Source organism: Nelumbo lutea, chromosome 6 (assembly GCF_056320005.1).
Source record: "Nelumbo lutea isolate HS-2025 chromosome 6, American lotus-T2T, whole genome shotgun sequence".
Lineage (NCBI taxonomy): Eukaryota > Viridiplantae > Streptophyta > Magnoliopsida > Proteales > Nelumbonaceae > Nelumbo > Nelumbo lutea.
The window spans coordinates 41,670,552-41,693,716 of NC_142689.1; the positions used below are offsets into that span (position 1 = coordinate 41,670,552).

At 37.6% G+C, this 23,165-nt stretch overlaps 1 protein-coding gene across 1 annotated transcript; it reads left to right on the forward strand.

The window, feature by feature from the left end:
- The first annotated feature begins 20,247 nt into the window (after positions 1 to 20,247).
- On the forward strand, positions 20,248 to 22,523 carry LOC148848738 (scarecrow-like protein 8). The gene has a single exon (XM_088949802.1). The coding sequence runs from the start codon at positions 20,565 to 20,567 to the stop codon at positions 22,452 to 22,454; it is 1,890 nt and encodes a 629-aa protein (XP_088805928.1). The 5' UTR covers positions 20,248 to 20,564; the 3' UTR covers positions 22,455 to 22,523.
- The last annotated feature ends 642 nt before the right edge of the window (positions 22,524 to 23,165 follow it).

Here is a 23,165-nt window from a genome sequence, read left to right on the forward strand (position 1 = left end):
TGGCCGGCAATGAACTAGTTTGCCTTGTTTCAGTTGCAGAAAACAAAGCAATAGTTTTTATACTCGATTGAGTTGCAAAAGCAAAGAGGATGAAAATGGAAGTAAAAGCAAGAAAAATAAGGGGATGCCTACCTTTTTCTAACCTGTTCAAAACAAGTTGTTAACAAGATTGATGCAGATTCAACATGAATTGAAACTGGGATTTCCATACATATTGAATAAGAGATTGACTTATATTTGAAGGGTTTTTGAGAGGTTCAGAGGGCATCTGAGATGGAATTGTCCTAATCAGCATATATATAATGAGATGATTGCAGTGAGAAAAATTATAACATCGTGACAAAAATTTGTTGTCCGGTTAATATAGAAAATTCCGGCAATACCAGAAAGGAGAGGGTGAGAGGAATTACAAAGAAATCGTGCACAAGAAAAAAAAAATAGGAAAAGAAGTCTAATAGAAGGGCAATAACAACTGTTAACTATTTGCACAAGTTAGATTCTAAAACATGTTTAGAGACAGGTGGCATTGTTTTATTGGGTTAATAGAAAAGATTGTAGAATTGAATTAGTAGGAAATCCGGACTGGTTTTTCTGTGCTTGAACTCCATCGTCTGAAGAGGAAGAACACATTACGCAGCTCTCTCTCCGTTCCCTTCTGACAAATCTTGGTTTTAATTGGTTTCAATAATGGGAAGAGTGCTCGAGTATACCAATACTATTTCACCAATAACTACCTTGGACCAGTCAAACAATAACTTTGTTGGAGGCATTCTAGAAGAGCTCACCGATCTTCACAGACTACATAGCTTGAATTTATCAGGAAACCATTTGATAACTAGGATTCTAATGATGATCGATCTGAGATGATCCATGCTGGCTTGACAGCTCGGATGAAGCCAAAGAGGTCGATAGGTCGGTTCTGCAAAGCAAGTACATGTTAGAGAGCCCGGGGGCATGATCTGGGTGAGGGAATTCTGACAATCAAGTTAATACCCAGCTGAGAAAACAAAAGAGAGAGAAAGAGAGAGGTAGTGGACAGAGATCCAGAGTAGAGAGTGAAAGTGAGAGTGTGAGTGCAAGTGTGAGTGCACCATTGGAGGGTGAAGGATTGCCCTAATATAGATCCTAGGGTCCGGTCAAAGTGTGCTCAACGTTAACGTGTTCGGAGGTAACAGGCCTCAACCACCGATAATTGGGGTATACTCCCATGTTGACCCTTCCCCGGTTCCCCAAGAAGTGGGAGGGACGCAAAGTGACCCGAACGGATTAGGAAAGATATATCACGTAGGTTGGTCTCTCTGAGGTAGGGGTGAGCATTATTCGGTTAAAACCGAATAATTGAACCAAAAATTTTGATTTCGGCTTTTTCGATTTTTGATTAAAATCGGTTTGATTTTTCGGTTTTTGGCTATTTTGGTTTTAGGTTTTAATTTTTGAAAATAGAATTTTGGTTAACCAGATTAATCAAACTTTTTATTATTATATGTAATATATAATATATAATATGTAACATATAATATGTAATATATTATATATTTATATATTAATATATAATATACTGAAATTTGATTTCATAATATATATTTTATAATATATAATATATTTAATAGAGTATATATTATTAAAATTCGGTTTTAACCGATATAACCAAAAGCTGAACCAAAAAGTTTGATTCCGGTTTTGATTTTTATTTTTTAAATTCGATTTTTAAAATTTCAATTTATTCGATTTGGCTTTTAACTGAATAAACGGAAAGCTCACCTCTACTCTGAGGTTAAATAGCTCAAGGCTGTCGTAGGCCGCCTCAGTTGGATCTGTCGATCTACACTTAAGCGAGACTGGTACTGCTTGGGTGGCATGAGCCGATCTGGCGAAAAGTGTTCCTTCGAGATCCTGCCATGTCTGATGCCGAGGTGTTCTAAGACGGTTCTGGGTTGCCACATGACAGCCCGTAATTGGGGGGTCACTTTACCCTATTCCAATTAATATTGGTCACATAATAGTTTTGGAGTCTCTTGATTTGTCCAGAAACCAACTTTTAGGTCCAATACCTACAAGCTTATCTGATTTTTCCTCTCTAAGTTCCCTCAACTTGTCATTCAACAACCTTTCTGGTCCAATTGTCCACATACAGTGGCAACCCTGGACTTTGTGGACCTATAATCAAGAGAAACTGCAACGGTGGAGATGATTTATTACCTCCAAGTCCAGCACCTATAGCTGTGGAAAAGTAACACGGAGATGAAGACAAAATGCTTTGGGTTTATGCTGTTATGTAGATGTGCACTTTACCAAGATTTGTTAGAAGGGAATCGAGAGAGAATCAGTTTGCTTTTAGCAAAGAAGTAAAGAAACAGAGGGGAGGAGAGAGAGAGAAGACACTGAATACTCAGTGGTTCAATCTCACCCTTTATGATAGGTTGATTGATGGAGAAAAGTGGAGTTTTAAAAAGAGTAGAGAAATATAGGAAGAAAATAGAAAGGATTTTCAGGGTTTCACTTTTCTTGAATCGATGTAGTTTGGATGAGAGATTGAAAGAGTTGCATGCTGCATTCTCTAGACGGTGGAGTTCAGGCATAGGAAAAGAGGAAAAAAGGTCGACGGGAGAGGAAAAGAGGAGTCAAAAGGGGTATTTCAGTAAAAATAGAAGTAAACTAATTTGCAAAAGGGTAAAATAGTTATTTCAAAATAAAATCGACTCATCGGTTTTACATTTTTTGTCTTAGTCATTGACAGAAGTGTAGGGGTGATCACGAGCTATTTGAGTTCGGTTTGGGAGAAGCTCAGCTTGATTTGATTTAAACCGAGTTCGAACCCAATTTACAAGCTCATTTGCTAATCAAGTCGAGTTCGAGCCTAATAAAGCTCGACTTGTGAGCCTCGCAAGCCTAATTGAGCTTCTACATATATGTATATGTATATGCACATACATACATATATACATATAATAAATATAAAAATATTATACATATAGAAAATAATATATATATATATATATTTTATTTTTTAAATCATTTAGCTCACAATCGAGTTTGAGCTCGAGCTTATGAACTTTTGATTCGAGCCAAACTTGAACTCAAATCTCTACCTTGAGCCAAGCTCGAGCTTGAGCCTCATACTTTCTTAGCAAGCCAAGCTTGAATAGCTAGCTATTCGGCTCAGCTCAGCTCGAATCCACTCCTATAGAACTGTGGTTCTTGTTGAATTCTTTAAAAATCTAGGGGAGGGTTTTGCTAAAGTGAAAATATAAGAAATGTTTTTATGATTGTCAAAAATTTCAGGGGAGATTTTTGTATTTTACCTTATTAATTTTAGTCCTTTTAATAAGATGTATTAGCTAGGAGTGTTCACGGTTCAGTTGAGGAATTTGTTGGAACCAAACCAGTACTACTAGTTTTTGGTAAACTGGTAACTAGAACCGAATCGAAGCCAGTATAAAAATATATATAAATATATAATAAAAATTATAAATATATATAAAATATTATATTTTAAATAATAAATAATATATTGTATATTATATATAATGCATATTTATTAATTTATAATATATAAAATATATATAATATACATAAAATATATATATATATATATAATATAAATATATGTATACCGATCGGTTCGGTTAACCGCCGGTTTTCTATATTGATTAAACGAAATCGTACCGATACTTTTGGTTATTTAAAAATACCAAACCGACTGATTCGATTAACCAATTTTTCGGTTTGGTTTCAGTAGGTTTTTTCAGTTGATTCAGTTTTTCGGTTTTAACATGCTAAGTAATGTTTAAATATATTAAAATGCTCTAAACCTTTGTATTTAGAATTTCAACAATTTATGTAACGAGAGTTTTAAAAATCGTTATGTTTGATTTTATTTTAATCTTTTCAGTAAGATGTATTAAAATATGTTAAGTAATGTTTAGCCCTATTAAAATGCTTTATGTATCTGCATTTAGCAGTTAAATGACCCTGAAAATCGACATATATCATATTTTGAACCATACAAACCTCGATTCATGTCATTGCTTTCCGGTCCCGATCTGGTACAAAAACACAGTTTCTAATATGATCTATGGCCAGATACACCACAAACATGATTGTCATATCAAAAGCACACTTCCACGACAACATATAAAAGTATGAAACATGATTGAGATGAGTTGGTATAGATCAATATTGGAAGCTTTGTTGGTAGCGTCTTCTTCCTATTAGATTTTGGCTTATTTCCAATATATCTGATTGATTATCTCTTTCATTTTCACGAGCTTATAAAAAATGAAGAAAAAAAAAAATTGATGCTTTAATAGCAGTATTTTTTTTTTTTTTTCTTTTAGGTTATGTTTGGTTTGAAAGAAAAAGTAGAGAAAGGAAGGGAAAGGTAGGAATTTGTATAGTTTTTCTACATTTTCCTTCCTTTTTTTACTTTTTTCCTTCAAACCAAACAGAGGTTTAGTATTATAAGAAAAATTAAGAAAATTTAATATTTTACAAGAATGATACATCTTCTTTTTCTTTTTTTTTTGGCAATGCAAATGATACATCTGTTTAACTCTTGCATTAGGGCCCGTTTGGGGGGCTTATACATTTGGGTTGGGTTGTTACAGAAGTCGCTCATGTTGAGCATCCATGTTCCAGATAAACTATATACTCAAAGTAACTTTATGTTTTAGTTGCTGAACCGGCATTCAGAAAGTTGACATAGGCTTTTTAAATATAATTTTCATCAAACAAACAAGATCGATTCAGTCCTCACAAGACTATGCTCAGACTGTATTCATAGCCAATTGCAACTGTGTATTGAGAATATCTCTATACTTATATATTCTTACTCTCATGAGGAGATATTCCCAATATACAGCTACAAGTGACTGTAAGGATGGTGTGAGCACAGTCTTGTAAGGACCCAATCTGAGTTCCTAACATAGTTTATAACTTTTCATCAGATAGTGGCTCAGTTGGTAGGTTCTCTAACTCGTGGAAATAAAGATTTGGATCAAATCCCACTGCCACCAGGGGGAGGGGGTTAAGGGAAAGTGAATGGGCTACCCCTCTTGTGCAGCCCCATGAAACAAAGAAAATAAAAATATAGTTTATAACTTTTCATATGGATCCCACACCCAAATGCCAAAGGGGCTGCCAAAAAGGAGTTTAGATTTATTACCCATGACAACTCTGCCCACACTTACCCACATAACATTACAGTCAGTCATGGGGAGTATTTCATCCTCTTGCATAATATTACACATGGAGAGATATTCCCAATACACAGAAGTAGTGTTTTGTGGATAGGCATAGGTAGAGTTCTTATGTACAAGAGATCCAGAATCACCTGAAAGCCCTCCCAACATGTGGACATTAGATTTTGCAGTGTTTGGCATGGCCCGATGTACTAATGTTTGATCCCAACCCCTAAATCAACCATGCAACATCATGAATATTGTGTCACATTGTGGCAGTATTTTGAAGCGCCTCAATTTTCGGGTCAATAATAAATGTGGTAGGGTTTTACCCAGCATGACTGCTCCTACATCATCATCCATTCTAGTACAAACCTGCTTGGTAAAAGACTGGCATTGACGCGGTTCAAACTGCTTTCGTTTGTGATTTAAAAATTATGTAGCAATAAACCACTATAGTGTTCTAGTCATTCACCTTTGGCCCTATTCGTTTTAACTTATTTCGATATGTGATTTTATCCAGATAAGTGTTTCTCAGATAAAATTTGCCATGATAAAATAAGTCTCAGCTTTCTTGTGTCTTATAGGTTATTGAGGTAAAGGGAAAAGTTGGAAGGAAAGAGTGTAGTCCTAGTACGGATAAATTGCTTACCTACCTCTTCTAAGAGGGCTGATTTTCTTTAAAATTGTCGCTTACTGTGGGATCGATATAGTAATGAATGAATGTGGGGATCGTTATGGATTACGGACCACGGGTGGACTCAGGGGAGCCATAACCCTCCTATGGTCCAGAATTCCCCCACTAATAATACAGTTTTCCATATAAGTTTCCTCCTTTCCCCACTCTCCAATATAATGATTGTCCCCCATTTATATTTATTCTCTCCCCCCGTCCTTCCTATTCCATTTTAGGTTTTGATCCCTCTCATGAAAATTTCTTACCTCCTTGCTAGGACTTTGTATGTATGTCAAAGGTAATTTAACGCCCAAATTCACAAAACATTACACAAGTGTTTCCCCCAACACCACCCATACCCAGCATCTGTTTGAGGCAAAAACTACTGTTAGTAAACTCTATGGCACAGTTTGAAAAGAGTACAAATACAAATATGTATGGTATAAATACATACAAAATAAAACAAAAAGCAAGGATATATTTATATTTGTACTCTTCTATCAGTTTGGAAGGAGTATAAATATAAATATAGAGTGCAAAACCTTGTATTTTGTATTATTTTGCTTGTATTTGTATTGTATATATTTGCATTTATACTCCTTCCAAACTGTACATATTTGCATTTATATTGTACATATTTTTTATTATGTCACAAAATCATGCAATACCATAGTTAAAAACCTGGAAACATAATCATTTGGGCAAACATTTGGGGGGCATTCTTTTTTTTGGATTTTGAGAGGGGGGAAAGTTGGTCAATGGGATTTTGACCATTGATCAAGAAACCCATGTTCTGTTTTTACAGATTTATGTGGAAAATAGGGAAAGTTTATTTTCTTGGGTACCACTTACCTAGGTAAGTGATACCTATCTTCTAGATGGGTAAATAATTATTCCACTTAGGGAGAAAGTTGCAGACACTTGAATGGGATAAAAATGCCCCTTTTAATAATGGATTTTTATGGTTAAAATGATTATTGTCTTATTTACATGGGAAATAAAAGAAAATAAGTAAATATAATTACCCAAATAATTTTTACCAGAAAATACTTACCCAGATAAATAATTTACCAAAAAAAACAAACAGGGCCTTAACCATCAAATACAAGCATTTAATTTTAAGGGAAGAAAAGGGAGGGAGGGGAATATGTGAAAGACTGGTTCAAAAATTTTCATTTGACTGGAATGTGAATGGATTTTTAACAATATTGGGTCATTGAAAACAAGTGAAATTACAATATCATTGACAAAGGTTGGGTTTGTTTTAATGTGAAAGAGTTCGTATCTACTGTTGACATTGATGATTCCCAATTAACTGAGACCCACAGTTGTCCGGCACGGCAGTCATAATACAAGTGTTGATAGCTGTCACTAGCTGATTGCAGCAAAACAGACATCAACAGTAAAATATGTTAACATCAAATTGCTTTAGATGTTGAAAATTTTTCTCAGGCCTAAAACCTTTCTACCCACCTTTAAATTGAGACTGTGTTTGGGGGCAAGGGAAATAAAGGCAATGATATATTCAATAAAAATGGGATCTAAGAATTTCTCTATTGTTTTGCATAGTTTGAAAAATAAAGCTAAAAGGCTGAGGAGTGAGTACTTGCCTTTTGCCAAATCAAATGTTCATTTTCCACAAACGGCCAATTCTATTTACACCCAGACACTATAAATTAGTAATTTTCTAAGATCATTCATTTTCTTTCATTTTGCATACAGCCAAACCAAACTGATCCAGAATGAGATTGAAAGGAGTATAAATACAAATACAAGGTTACACTTTATATATTTGTATTTGATTTTAGCTCCCCAAGTCCCCATAGCTAAGCTCCCACCTCCCTGCAGCAAGGTAATGCAGGAAGGAATTCCAAACATGAATCTTTAATCTTGACACATACCATTTGATCGCAAAGCTCCCATGGCAGCTTTTTCTAATAGTTGATGGCAATGGTGAGAGAATAATTTGTGGGTATTATGTTAAGTTAATTATTTGACTAAAAGAATCATCTAAGTATCAAAAAAGAAAGCAAAATCTTCATGTTCAATACCTAAAAGTTAAATATATAGTTTACTCATTATTGAAATTATTGCTATTTGATAAAATCGACCAAACTGATCAATCTAACCCAATCCATGCAGTGTTTGTCAGTTTTTTAATTATTTTGTTGATTTTGGTTCAGTTTTTATTCTAATCTAAGAGGTTGTGCGGGTCAATTTTGGTTTAATCATTTGTAAATTAATCAAAATTAGACCAACTCGATCATAGATATATGTTAATATTTTATATTTTAAATTTATACTTTTTAATATAGGAAAATGAGAAAATTCCCATACTTCCTAGTTTAAAATATTTTATATTCTAATTTTTAATTTTTTAAATTTACTTTTTAATAATACCATTACAATTCTTTAAATTTAAATTTAACTTCTACATTTTATTTTTTTAATTTAAAAAATTTAAACCGGCCCAAACCGATATAACCCGAATTGACCGGTTATCATCATTGGTCGATCGATTTTGGGTGACTAACTCACCAACCTGACCAGGTCGGTTCAGTTGACCAAATAACCCGAAACTGAACTAAACCAAACCCATGAACACCCCTAACTGAAATGAATTGACATCAAGTACCACCATGGGAGTTTGTTTGGGTAATTGAGTATCCAAGAGATGGATACAAGAAAGACCTGAGCTAAACACAACGACATGCCGCTTTCGCTCCTTCTTCCTCTTGCTGCAGATGTTGCAGAGATACTCCTCCACATGGCACCCATGACAGCATTGGATAATGTCTGGGACCAAGACCAGCTTGCCCAGAAGGTTCTCACTTGTTTAATATTGCTGCAGTTAAATGGACACTGTCTTAACTCAAATTAATGCTTAAAACTCATCTTCGTCTTAAATTGATTCATGCATGCTACATTCTTAGTGTTAGTTGGGGAGAATTCAATGCTCTGTCCTGTGTGTTCTGCAACAAATCTTGACAGGTGGCAAGTTATGCGGGCTCCACATCGTTGAAGCTTGTAACCTGAACCCAGGATTCAACCTGGGTTCTGTTTAACCCAACCAGGATTTCACACAGAAACAGTGCTGATTTGATATATACATATATTATATATATATATATATATATATATATATATAACAAAAAAATACCGCATCTGGACATGGTTGTTAAAAGCCATTTAAGCACTGCTCGGAGGACATGTCCCTGAAATTTGTTGGTGTAGGTGAAATGAAGAATGAGAACAACTATTCGTACCTCCTCAAACTCTGCCGATTCTTTGTCTCTACAAATTTGGCAGTTCCTTGAAATCCGAACGCAGCTTCTGCATGGGTGCCAAAGGATTTGGGCAACTATCCCTAAAGTGTGGCCGACTGCTGTTTCTTTTGCATTTCCATTGAAATGATTTGAGTTGGACTCTTTCTGACAGCCATTAATTTTCTGTGTTGTTTTGCTTGACAAAACATTTTAGGCTTTGTTTTCATAACATCTTTCTTCTGAGCCTTGGACTGAGGGGAAACAGAATTAAGCCAAAAAAAGTGTTTTAAGCATTTGGCGAGGATTGCATTTAAAACATAACAATCTAAGGCTCTAAGCTAAGTTTGGGAATGATTATTTAAAAAATAAGTGTTTATTGAATAATTGCTTAAAAACAAGTATTTATTCTAATAAGTCTTTATGAGAGTTTGGTGTAAAAGCACTTATTTTAAATAGGGGTAGTATAGGTAATATTTTTAAAATGATGTGGTGGGCCAAGATAAACACTTATTGAATAAGTACTTAAAAATAAGCCTACAATTTGGATATCTCAAATAAGTGTTTATTCTCAAAATAAACAGTTATTTGGAATTTATTTTTTAAATACAAATAAATGTTTATTGGTGTGATCCCAAAATAAAATAAGTACTTATTCAAACAAGCACTCCTAAACTTAGCCTGAAGTCAAAACAAACTTTAAGCTCCAAGGCACAAATCTTAAATTTGGGATTTGTACTTTTGCGCTATAGAAGCACGAATACTGAAGCTTATTGATCACACCTACATAAATTTTAGGGTTAGTGTTTTAGGGCTTAAAAGTGATTTGGTTTCAAATTGTAACGTATTTAAAAGTAAATTTGTTTTTGACAGTCTGAAAATCAAAAAGAAAAGCTTATCAAGGGGGGACCAACTTGTTGAAGCCATGAAATAGACTGGTATATATGTAATGTGTAAACATAGGAGGGATATAGGGATATATATATATATATATATATATATATATATATGTTCCCACTCCCCACAATTCACCCTCTGCTCATGTGAGTTCCAAAGCTAGATCAGTCACTAGTCTACATCATTTCTACTGTAGAGAGGGCACTTAAAATAGGACTCTCCCTTTTATTCAGGAGAAAGAAAGCTAGTTTATACAATATAAAGGAAAAAGGGGAATTAAAAAGAACAACCACCTCTTCTTTTGTGAAGAAAAAGGCAAGGAGAGTAGTTTATTGAGTTGAAACATGCCATACAAGAATGACAAAAACATGGAATCTCCTTGGGCTACCCAGCTCCCAAAATAAATTCCTTCCACGTATAAAGTATAAACTAGCTTTTTTATATTACTATTTGGAAAGATGGAACTGGATTCTATCAATGGTTGCAGAGTTGTAATAATTTCATCTCCATCTTATCAACTGCTATACATCGGCTTCCATCAGGGTAAACCTGTGCTTACACTATTCTAACAATCTTTTGCAATCTTGTATTGAGAATATTTTCCTATAAAATAAAACATATAAGTACGGAAATATTACTCTCTCAATGCAAGACAGTAGACATTATTCGAACGGACTTTGCCCTAACTGAAACTACTGAACTCACAAGATACATTCATTGATTAGGTTCTGTTTGTCATTTGATGCTAGACAAAATGCATGCATTATTCATATATACTATTCCTTCCCCTTTTCGCTCTCACCCCATCCACTAATGTTCCAAGGGTAATGCAATGGAACCATTTCAATTCACTGTAAAAAGGTAAAGAGAGAAAATTATGGATAAAAACTGTTTGTAATGGTTAGGTGCTGCATACTTTTCTCCAAATTTCACTTCAGTTTTCTTAGGAAGAGAAAAAGATAACTAATGGCCAATGAAAATGAAAATTGAGTGAAACAAAATTTCAATTCACATGGCCAACCAACGACATCTATACTATATTCTAAGATGGTGTTTGGTATCAATATAGCTTTTAGGAGAAACGGTGTCAGTTCAATATTGAACTAAATTGAGCCAAGCCAGTTGACTAAGTTTGAAGTTGCTATGAGTCAAGCATGGTTGGACCGAATTGGACTGGTCAGCTAGAACCGATCAAACCACCGTGCCAACCATGGCAACCCAACTCAAGCTCAAGTTCAACTAAGTTATTATGGGAAAACTATGTTGGCCCAAACTGAATGGGCAATATAAATTGATTGGTTGAACCATGGATTTTAAAACCAAAACGGTGGCTGAACTGGTCAGGGCATCGTTGTCCAGTTCGGCGGTTCAACCATCCGGGTCGAGCGGTTCGACCCATGATATCATAAATAAATAAAAAAACAAAAAATACTTATATAATAAAAAATAACATAGAAATTTAAATAAAATACAAAATATACACAGAAAAATATAGGAAAAAGAACAACATATGAAAAAAATAAAAATATAATAAAATACAGAAAATAAAGAAAAATTTCCAAAAAATATGGAAAAAAATCCAAAAAATATAGAAAATTTTCCAAAAATTATAGAAAAAAAAATATAAGCATGAATACGTAATGAGCACCTGTTATTTATTTATTTATTTACTTTTGAGAAGAAAAAAGCATATCATATCAGAAAAAAAAATATCTGAACATATTTTGAGAAGAAAACATAAATTTCATATCAAAACATATTTTGTGAAGAAAAAAAAAAGAAAGAAAATTGATTGATTCAATTGAATCAAGAGCTCCCTCATCAATCAGTAAAAATAAGGATTAAGGAGTTAAGTATCCCCAATCATTTTCTTTCAATCTCAAGTTGTCTCTAGAAATCCTACTAAAGAAAAAAAAATCTCTAGAAAAATTAGTTAATGCTTACTAAAGAAGCATATATATTACAATTCTAGTAGGTCCAAAGAATTCAAAAAATCAGAAAAAAACTATACCTTCAAGGGTTTGCCAGTAGTGGGTTCGAGTAGTCCGCCGTTGCAAGTTGTCGCTACTGCAAGTCGTTCGCCGTCCGCCGCTGCAAGTGTTTGGGTACTCTTTGCCGCTGCAAGTGCTTGGGTACTCTTTGCCACTGCAAGTTCGCTGGTCGTCGTCGGTGTGTGTTGCTGTCAGATGCCGGAGTTGATGGCTATCGCAGATGGTAGGGTGTGAGGGTTGAGACTTGAGAGGACTGAGGAGTGAGGAGGGAACTCATGAACCCTAAAGGCTAAACCGAATAAGGGATTGGGGATTGGTATTCAAAAATCATGGGATATAATTGGCATTTTTTTTGTTTTTTTATTTAAAACATTAAAAATAAAAATATTAACCCGCGAACCACTGCCCAAGTCGAACGGTTTAGTGGTCTGACCAGCCGGGTCAGTGGTTTTTTGACTTTTCAATTTTTTTTTCAATTTTCCGATTTTTAGTAAAACTGGACCCGAATGGCTGACCGGTTACCGGTTTTTTGGTCTAACTGTTTGGTCCGGCCGATTTTGAAAACCATGGGTTGAACTAATCCAAACCGAATTGGGCCACTTCCTCATTTGATTGGTTCAAGTTAATTCGAGTCAAGTACAGTTGAACCTCTTGATTCCACTCGGTTCTAAATTAAACCATACCAATTGAGCCACCGAACCATCTAACCAAATTTGAATTATATAATTTGGATTGGGTATGGGTGCACCACATTGACTCAAACCGGATCAAACATCAGACCATTAGACCGAGTTTGAGTTTAGGCTAATTTGGGTCAGGTATGGTTGCACTATACTTGTATCAACCCAACTCGTTCTGAATGAGAATTAGCTAGGCAATTCACACTTGTATTATTCGTGGTTAATCCATTGGATACATACAACCGACCCAATGACTGATTCGACCAATTCCCAACATGACACTTTGAATGGATTATAAAATGGATGAATTGAGTGGGTTCAACTGATTGATTATAAAATTGCCATTCCTACTCAGAACCAATTCCGTTAAAAAGCTGAATGTAGTATGGTTAAATCGTCGTGTTGATCTCTTAACTAACAAAAGAATTGATGAAAGATGCACGCTTAAAGGATCAATGATAATTCTCAAATTTCTAAAGATTTGGATCATTTTATTTACAAAAATCATTTAGATTTATCTATTCTTAGAATTAATTAAGTTTTGTTAAGCTTTTATTTCTTTGTTTTTCTTGGGGTGGGCCTGAAATGGTCAAAAAGAACTATATATGTTTGAGTTATGGGGTCAAGGCGCAAAGCGGACTAAATCATTTCTTATTATTATAAATTTTATTTTTAAAATGGTTAATAAAATTTAAGGTGATCGCGCGGCCGTTCGCGCCTGAAGGCTGGAATAAAGTTAGGGGTTTAAAAAATGGTTGAAATAAGGTTGTGAATTAAGGTATCTCAAATATTTTCTTTTTCTCTTATTTGAAAGAGAAATTGCCTGTTTAATTTTTTTGCTTATTTCCAATTTCTATCCCTAAATAAATGGAAGTCACAATCATAAATGAATTATCCATTTGTACTACCTCAGCCAAAGATGGAGACAAAATCAATTCAGAAAGTTTTTACCCCAATCTTGGCAACCATTCTAAATGCTATATATACTTTTATCTTCTGGCTATGTTCCCTTTTTACCAAAAAAAAAAAATCTATGTTCCATTTTTTATTTTTGTAATAATAATATTATTATTTAAATTGTCATTGTATACATGTGACACGTGTTTTCTCTCTTTAGATGAATGATATAATTTAACAATTTAACACATGGTTTTTAAAACCGAACCGATCAGGGGTCTGGTTACTGGTTCAAATGGTCTGATCGTTCAATCTGAATGATCGCCCCATTCTAACAAAAAAATAAAAAAATATTAGAAAATTGAAAAACAATGAAAACCATTCGAATGATTAACCAGCCGATTCAACGGTTTGTAGATCAAAATCAACGGTTTGGGGGAAAAACAGAACCGGTCAAGTGACCGATTCCTGATTTTTCGGCCCAACCGTCTGGTCCGGTCCGATTTTAAAAACCATGATTTAACATGCAGGCAACGCACACCCTTGTCATTGATTGTGAAAACATTCTTTTTTTTTTTTCATTACTGTTGGTGTAAATGATAATATTAAGTAAATACTTAAATTAATGAAACAATTGTGACGTTAATTTTCATCATAAGTTGTTTTTTTTTCTTTGTTATGATAATTTAATTCAATTTGATTCTTGTAACATCTCTCTTCCCGATCCAAATTTCTCTCTCTCTCTCCATCCACCACTTTACACTAACAGACTTGCGGAGTTACAGTAATTCACGGGTTAAATGGTGGGTCGAAACCGCTCCACTTAAAATGGAATGGTAATGGTAGGAGCACCTCTTCGTAAACGTGGCGCAGCTGAGATAGATTTGTCGTTTGAATCCGAGACAGATGGCTCTCCGGGGAATCCGACAAATGAAACCTTCTCTCCTCTGCGTGTGTTTCGACCCTGCGGTTTGTCGCGCTGACGTGTGCACCTGCTTGATCTTGAAACGTATGCTGCGTTTTAATCCTTCCATAAACTGAAGATCGACGGTCCCTATTTCTCGGCAGGAGTGCACGCATTCTGAGCGGGTTTCATTACGCCGCTCAGACAAAAAGAAAAAAAAAGGCCCCACCAACTGCATTTTCTCGTGACGTCGGCGGCCAAACTTGGATTTGAACCCAAACGTGACAACTCACCTGAACTCCCACCGGCTATCGCCAGTTAAGCGTACGGTAAACAGCTGTTTTAAAAGCGTTAATAATCAGGTGGTGACAGTGACAGACGATGGTGAAACCTTTTTGTTCGGCAGTAAAAATTGTACAGTGGAGGAAACGCACAGTTCGCGCGCGCGGCGCGCCATTTTGCTCTCGCTCTCACTCTGACGCCGTTAATTTGTGTGTGACGGTGATGGTACCGTCCGTTGCATTGATTGTGCCAAAATGCTTCAATTGGATCTTTCTCGTTTGTTTTTCTTCTGACTTTTTTTTTATTTTTAAATAAAAATTAAAAAATGAACACTATGACTAGGGAGATATGGAAGTAGCGACTCACGACTGCTTTTGGCCCTGTGGGCCATATGTACTTGATGGATGACGTGGGGCGTTATGATTGGTTAAACAGCCCCTAACAAGCCATCAAGTGTAATTAATCCGTATTCTACAACGATGAGTCTAAAGGCCCCTAAACTGGTTCCTGAAATCATGATGAGCCCCCACATACTTTGATTCTCAACAGATCATCGGGATCAGACGGTGGATATTTTAGGCTGAACAAGAAAATCCAGATCACATGGTGACAGCATGATCTTACCATAGTCTCTCCGTAAGCAGCTTAACATTAAAGTGTCAACCTGACGGCGTAACATTCCGTCAAATAGACAACCACCAACGCAAGCCAAGCCAACTAGTGATGGTATAATAAATATTTTGGCACATGTCTATTATCGAACCAAGTAAGATGGCATATCTAAACAGCAGAGAATATACCACGTGGCATTGGTTAGGCTCAGTGCTTTGTCTGTACAAGGTGTAGGCCATCTGGCAAATCTCAGCCAAAATCTCTTGCTACTCTGTCAAAACAATTCGAAGTACGTGGGCTGTGGAGCCATATTGGAACTGGACCTGCTGCTAGTCCGCTACTAGTATATGAAAAAAGAATTAAGGTATAAATAGACTGCACTCTACCTCAAATTACAGCCCCTAAGAATTAAATAACTCGTAAATAGGAGCTTCCTAAATAAATAATAATAAAAGAAGAAGTCGGACTTGAGTGTCACTGCGCCCCAGCGATCAGGGCATGGACGTGCGGAGGAAGATAATACACATAATCTATCAACATTTGGACGGTCAGGATCATTAGCATAATCCCGAATCGGCCCTCCCTCGGAGCTTCGGCCTGCCTGAGACACGGAAAAATGTTTCGTGTTCCAGGGAGGCTGTCTTAAAAAAACATGAAAAGAAAAGAAAAGTAGAAAAAAGTTTTGTTTCAATTATGAATAGCACGTGCACAATCATTTGCTTTGGATTGAATTGCATATTAATAGAAAGTTGAAATCAAGAAAGATGGTTCTTTTTTTTTATCAATTTTCTGTTGGAAAAGATTAGGAGACGTGATCCATAGACCCATTTGCTTTGTCCCTGGTCCATTGCTATCGTCGATCAATCGTTAACAAAACCTAAGGAAGTCAAAAGATTTGGTCTGGAGTCACGAGACCCTTAATCAGCTCGCCTCAATAATTTGCCACCTATCTTAAATTCTAGATGATCTGAACCAAATCCCCATGAATTGGAATCAGAGTAATCTATTCTTATAGACTGTTTGGTTTGTAAAAAAACTATAATGAAAATTGGAATCAATTGCAATGGAATTTTATTTTTAAAGGAGTAGGAGGAAATAACCATTAATTGGAATGGAATTTTATTTTTAAAGGAGTAGGAGGAAATAACCATTTCTCTCAAATGTAATAGGATTCCTATTCCTTCCAACCAAACAATTATGGTCTATTTGGTTCATAGTTAAAATTGGATTTAGGGGCATAAAGGTAGTAACACACCCCCCCCCCCCCCCAAAAAAAAAAAAAAAAAAAAAGCTTAATTGAAATGTTAAGGATCAATCTCTAATGCTCTTTCAACTCCCGAAACTAAAGAACTTTTGTTTTTTTTTTCTCTGCCAATAGACCCAAACCTCTCCACTCCATTTCTCTTGAAACCCTACATCTTCTACTCCCTATTTCATTTTCTTATTTAACTTGGCCCCTCCAAAAGAAATTCCTACTTCCGCCACTGATTGAAATCAAAATCATTTGGAATTAAAATCAGAAAGGTTTGTTTACATAACCTGTTTGATACAAACATGAATAAAAAATGAGAATTAGAATCAATAGGAATAGGATTTCATTCCAAATGGGAGGGAGAGAATACCATTCCACCATGAACGAGAATGGAATTCCCATTCAGCCCAACAAAACAATTGAAATCAAATTGGCCTATTCCAATTCTAATTCCAATTCCAGACTTCTATTCTTGCAAAGCAAATTGGCCATTAAGCCATTTTGATTCCAAATTCTAGACCCCTACTCTTGGTAGGGGTGAGCAAGAAAAAACTGAAAAATCGATTGAAATCGAACAAAAAATTCAGTTAACCTAATTGACTGGTATACATATATTTCTATATATTTTATGTATATTATATATTTTTTATATTTTCAATATATTATAAATATATAATATATTATTTATGATTTAAAATGTAATATTTTATATATTTTTTATTTATATACTTTTTTTATAATATATATTATAAATATAAAAATAAAAAACCAACAATTAACCGAATCAATCAACCGATTAACCAATCAGCTTTGATTACTGATTTTCCAAAAACTGATAATATTGGTTCGATTTCAAAAATATACCCACAGTTCCATTTACCCATAACTCCTGGAAACAAGAAACTTTTAATGAATTATTGTAAAAGAAACTAAATTCTGAAAAGCTCGAAAAATAAATCAGATATGGTCTGTCTGGTTGAATCGGTCTGTTCTTTTATACATGCCGCGGTAATTGCTAAATGCGAATCCCAGTACGCCAGGGCGCTATTAGTGCCAGCAGTCCGACGCCAGCCATTCCCAGCTGGGGCACAGTGGACCCAAAAATCAAACCGAGTCCGAGTGGGATGCTGGCAAGTGCCAATCCCACTCGTATTGGCTTATCTTATTTACCAAAACAACCTCTACAGCTAGCTTCATCACATTGACATAATATTATAAAAAGGGCAATGTGTCTCAGATAATAATGAAAGTTACATTTTAAAAGGAAATATAAAGAAATAAACGCAGTGGGCCCCTGCTGGACGATATCAGCTGTGGGTCCAGGTCCATTCCATAAAGGCTAAAGCCACGCCCTCCCTCATCCGTTGGATGATTGTAACGACCAAACCTCATCACAATATCCACGAAGTCTGGACGACCCTAAACATATATGTTAAGGTCGTTTCATCGTGAATCACTGTAGAATAGAATACGTTTTAGGGGAGAAAGCCAGAAAGGATTAGCTGAACGCAAGTTACGCAACAGCCGTTAGGTGGGGGCCACCTCCGTCTAGTATAAGCCTTTCCCCTTTACCGCTACCGTAAAATGTATCTATGATATGTACAACTGCGCTAACGATCTGTAACTAACAGAATGTTTGGTAACAACTCACAAATTACAAGTTTACGACCCATAAAATTTGCGTTTACTCCTTTTCCTCATTTTTACATTTTTCTTTTCTGATTTGCCTGAAAAGTGTGTTTGGAAATTGGGATATTTTGAACTTTATTTCAATATTTCTCAAGTATGTTGAAGCAAAGCACTTGAGCATTTAAAGAAAAAGATTTTTATTAAATTCTCTCTTCATCTGCCCATGATTTCTCTGAATATTTAAAGAAAATATCCTAGATACAGCCATTGACTGAATTCTACTCACGAACGATCCGTCTTTTTTATTTCCTCTTTTTAATTCCCTTTTTTCCTTTTAATACGCTGCAAAAGATCCGTCCGTGAACCATCTCTCTCTCCCTCCACGCGTATCCAAATTTTGCAAGATATAGTAAAAGGACAAAACTATCCCCATATGGTGTATGTTCCTACTTCCTACCAAGTCCCAGCCTCACCTCCTCCTCCGCATGGTCCCAAGACCAAATCGGTTAATTCTGGAAAAGACATCAGGGGAAAATCGTGCGGACGGTTAGGATTAGTTTTCGGGAAGATACTCTGTATTCTTTAATCATTCATTAATAATTAAAAATATAGTTAGGTTACCTCTTGAATCCGGGATCTATTTTTAGAGAATAAAAGGGAGAGTGGGAGGGCTGAGGAGTAGATTCGGCGTGAGCTACTTGTAGAAATCAGTTCCCTTGTGCGACACGTGTCGTCTGGTGAAAGAATAGATTCTTTAAGAGGGCCCTATCTAGAAACTAGAGCAGACAGTGGTTGGATGGTCCAGTTGCTAACCAATTTCCCATCTCGCACTAACTTCAGCACGCAACCGAGTCCATTTGTTTTGGATGATATTTGTGCCCATGGAATTACACGTCTCGTACCTTGAAGTTGACGTACTTACCCTCCCACCCCTTTACATTAATGACTTCGTCAGCGTTTTTATTTAAATCCACTACGGTGACTCCTTTAGACCGCTGGATGAGTGCTTAAATAAATCCAACGGTTAGTGATTGATCTACGATCACTCGTAAAAGAGACACGCCCAAGGACACTCCAGATCTGCTGCCTATCCATGACCATGAGCAGAGAGATTCATTGAACGGATCAGATCTCGACGCACGACGCCCAATTCCACCCAGAATTACCTACTGCTAGACTGTGTTACTGTTCGGTGTGGGGAACATATTTGGACCTTGGACAGGGACCTCTCCCTGGGCCAAAGGCCCACCACCTCAACCAGGTCATCTGTTGCCACCTGAGCAGCATGGAGGGCGCTGTCGTCCACGTCGCTGTTCCAACGTGTATGCTATCTATCCTCAACAGGGCTTCTTTCACACATTCTACAAATACAGTGGATCAACTTCACTGTGTATGCATGCGGTCAACCAGTCAACTCCTTTAATAATTCCCAGTCGCTTGATACGAATCTTTCCTGCATCAGATGGTAGGCTACTAGGCTCCGTCGTCTAACTACAAAGCAGACCGACATGCGTATGAGGACTGTGGTCCCCAGATAACGCATTGCTTTCTAACCTCAAATCAGTTCGTTATGGGTCAAAGGCCATTTTGGTAACTCCGTCCCATAAAATAATGGGGCAAAGGAGGAAATACGAGTAAATTTTAATTTTAACTTTCCACGGAAGCAAAGCGACGAATGAGGTTTCTTGGCATAGAACCGGAGACTGAGGGTCTCTAATTTATATTAATTTGTCATGTTATAAACTTGTAATTCCTTTTAGTATGGTGGGAAAGCTTTACTCTTCAAGATTTTTCATTTATTCTAATGGTCCAGGCTTCGACAACGTAGACAGATTTCTGTAAAGTGCAAGCTTTTTTTCTGGTTTTTTGAAGTTCTGTAACTGGACGTAAGCGATACTAACCGACGGGTGGAGGTGAAACCGCACGAAATCCACTGGAATCAGGAAATATAAACCAGCAACAAGCCAACAACAACAGTCGTGATAAAATAAAAAGATTTTTAGAAATTTAAAATATAAATACGACCCCACGAAACCAACCAGAGAAGCGCAGAGAGAGAGAGAGAGAGAGGGAGGGAGGGGGAGAGACGAGCGTTAAGAAACGGAAATCGATGCTCTAAATGGCCCTTTTCTCTCTGTTATAATGAGGGGAATCAAATCATTTAAGTGTTCGGCGTTAATGAGTGGTGTCCTCTGATCCAATTTAAGAGAATGGTTTCTCTTAGATTCTTCGATCTTCTTCTCTGTTAAAAATCTTTTTTTTTTCCCTCCTTCCCACCTTGTTTCTTTTCTTCCTCCAACAATGTCCTCTGGGTTCCCCGGTGGCGCTGATATCTACGCCTCCAAGGGGATCGGTGGGGGATCGACGACGACGACGACGACGATCAACAATGGTCAACTTCAGTACCGGTCACAATTTCAGATCGATGGTTCTACCCCGGCGATGCTTCCTCGCAGAACCGATGCTTTTAGAAATCGATCGTTAGCGGAACTAGAAAGACTGCAGCTTCTTCGGCAGCAACAACGACTACTACTACAACAGCAGCAGCAGCAACAACAACTTCTTGGGTCATCTTTCTTTCTCAGGTCGGTTAAACAGAGAAGCTACCACCACACCTCTCCGATTTCTCCCCTCTCTCCTGTGGATTTCCACTCGCCGGAGGCCTCTTCGAATTTGACTTTTGCGGGAAGGTTCGGGCTTGCCCAGCATCAACGGCCTACGTCTCAACTCGTTAACCCTTTCAACCAAATCAAGAATAATAACCCTTCTTGTAACAACCCTGGTTTGTCTGGCTTGTCCTTCTCCAATTCTGTTCCGAACCGTACTGTGGCTCTTGAATCGGAGCCGGACACAGAAAAGAAGATGAGAAATCGGCTCCAGGAGCTAGAGAAACAGCTCTTGGATGACAACGAGGAAGACGAAGGAGATGCCGCTTCGGTGGTTACCGGTAGCGAGTGGAGCGAAACTGTACAGAATCTGATGAACCCAAATCAGAAGCCTGTGTCACCTTCTCCAACCTCTTCATCGTCTTCGTCATCAGCTTCACCATCGTCGTATTCCAGTTGTTCAAAGCAATCGTTACTTGACGCCGCTGCTGCCATTTCCGAAGGGAGGACGGAAGCCGCTCTGGCGACTCTGGCGCGGCTGAATCAGGTCTCGAACGTGCGAGGCGATCCGGAGCAGAGATTGACGGCCTACATGGTATCTGCTTTGCGGTCCCGCGTGAATCCATCCGAGAATCCTCCCCCGGTGATGGAGCTCTGCAGTGAAGAACACATGATGGCGATGCAGATGCTATACGAGGTTTCGCCCTGTTTTAAGCTTGGGATCATGGCTGCTAATCTCGCGATCCTCGAGGCCACCAAGGACCATCCGAACAACAATGTTCACGTGGTGGATTTCGATATCGGTCAGGGCAGCCAGTACATAAGCCTTGTTCATGCGCTGGCTGAGCAACAACAAGCCGGAAAGCCCTCCGGATTCAAGATCACTGCCGTTACCGAACCCAGCAACAACAGCAACAGCGAAGCTGACGGGTTACGAATGATTGGAGATAGGCTGAAGAAACTCGCGGAGCGAGTGGGGATCGGTCTAAAATTCAATGTGGTCAGCCGGAAGAAAATATCTGATCTGAGCAGGGAGACGCTGGGGTGCGAGGAGGACGAGGCACTGGCGGTGAATTTTGCTTTCAGACTATACCGAATGCCAGACGAGAGCGTGTCGACGGAGAACCCAAGAGACCAATTGCTGAGGCTGGTGAAGGAGTTGGGGCCGCGAGTGGTGACGGTGGTGGAGCAAGAGATGAACGCTAACACGGCGCCGTTTGTGGGACGAGTTGGCGAGGCGTGCGTGTATTACGGGGCGCTGTTCGAGTCGCTGGACGCTACCATGCCTCGGGACGCCATGAAGAGGGTAAAGGTGGAGGAGTGCTTGGGGCGGAAAGCGGCGAACACGGTGGCGTGTGAAGGCTGGGAGCGGGTGGAGAGGTGCGAGGTGTTTGGGAAGTGGCGAGCTCGGATGAGGATGGCCGGGTTTGAGCCGGCACTGGGTCAACAACTAGCCGAGTCAATGCGGAGTCGGCTTAGCTCGGTTAACCGGAGTAACCCTTGTTTCACGATCAAAGAAGAAAACGGGGGAATATGCTTTGGTTGGATGGGTCGAGTTCTCACCGTCGCGTCTGCTTGGCGTTGAAGCAACTAATTATTATTGTTAAAAAAAAAGAAGGAAAATTCCACTCTTTATATATATTTTTTTCTTCTATATTTTGCTTAATGTGTCCCTAATCCCTGTCTTTATTTATTTAAAACTTTTGTAATTGTCGATTTTAATATCTTTAAAAGAAAAGGGAAAATGGCCACAAACACAAAGGAACAAAAACAAACACCTTGTTGGCGTTCAAACTTTAATTAAAATGACTTTTTCTTAGCATTTTTTAATTGAAGGTGGGTGGTGGAATATAAGTTTTTGGTAAACAATTTTTTTGCTTTTTGGAATTTGGTTTACCCAACTCTCCAACTATTGGCTCGTGGTGGTCGCAGTCTCGCAGATACAGTTCACAAACGGAGTACGCAACACAAGCCCCAAAATTGGGGTTCTGTGCTTTTTTGAATTTCAAAAAAAGAAAAAGGAAAAGCACAAATCCTGAAGCTGATCCAAACGCAACCTTAATTCTGCCACGTCATCGTTAATGAGATAGAGGAATGTACTGTACGGATGGACACGTGTCTGATTCCGATAGGTATGGGGGAGCTGTACCAGAGACCACGAGATGGGTAAGATAGGGGGGGCGTTGCCGCTTTGGAATGTGGAGTTCACGTGCACTGAAGATGTGGATCATAAGCTTTGAAATTAAAATTGATTTGGGTGGACATCGCATGGTGGGGGTGGCCGTGGCATACTCGT

What these genes read in the sequence shown, in the direction of transcription:
- LOC148848738 (XM_088949802.1), top strand. Translation starts at nt 20,565, where the DNA reads ATGTCCTCTGGGTTCCCCGGTGGCGCTGATATCTACGCCTCCAAGGGG.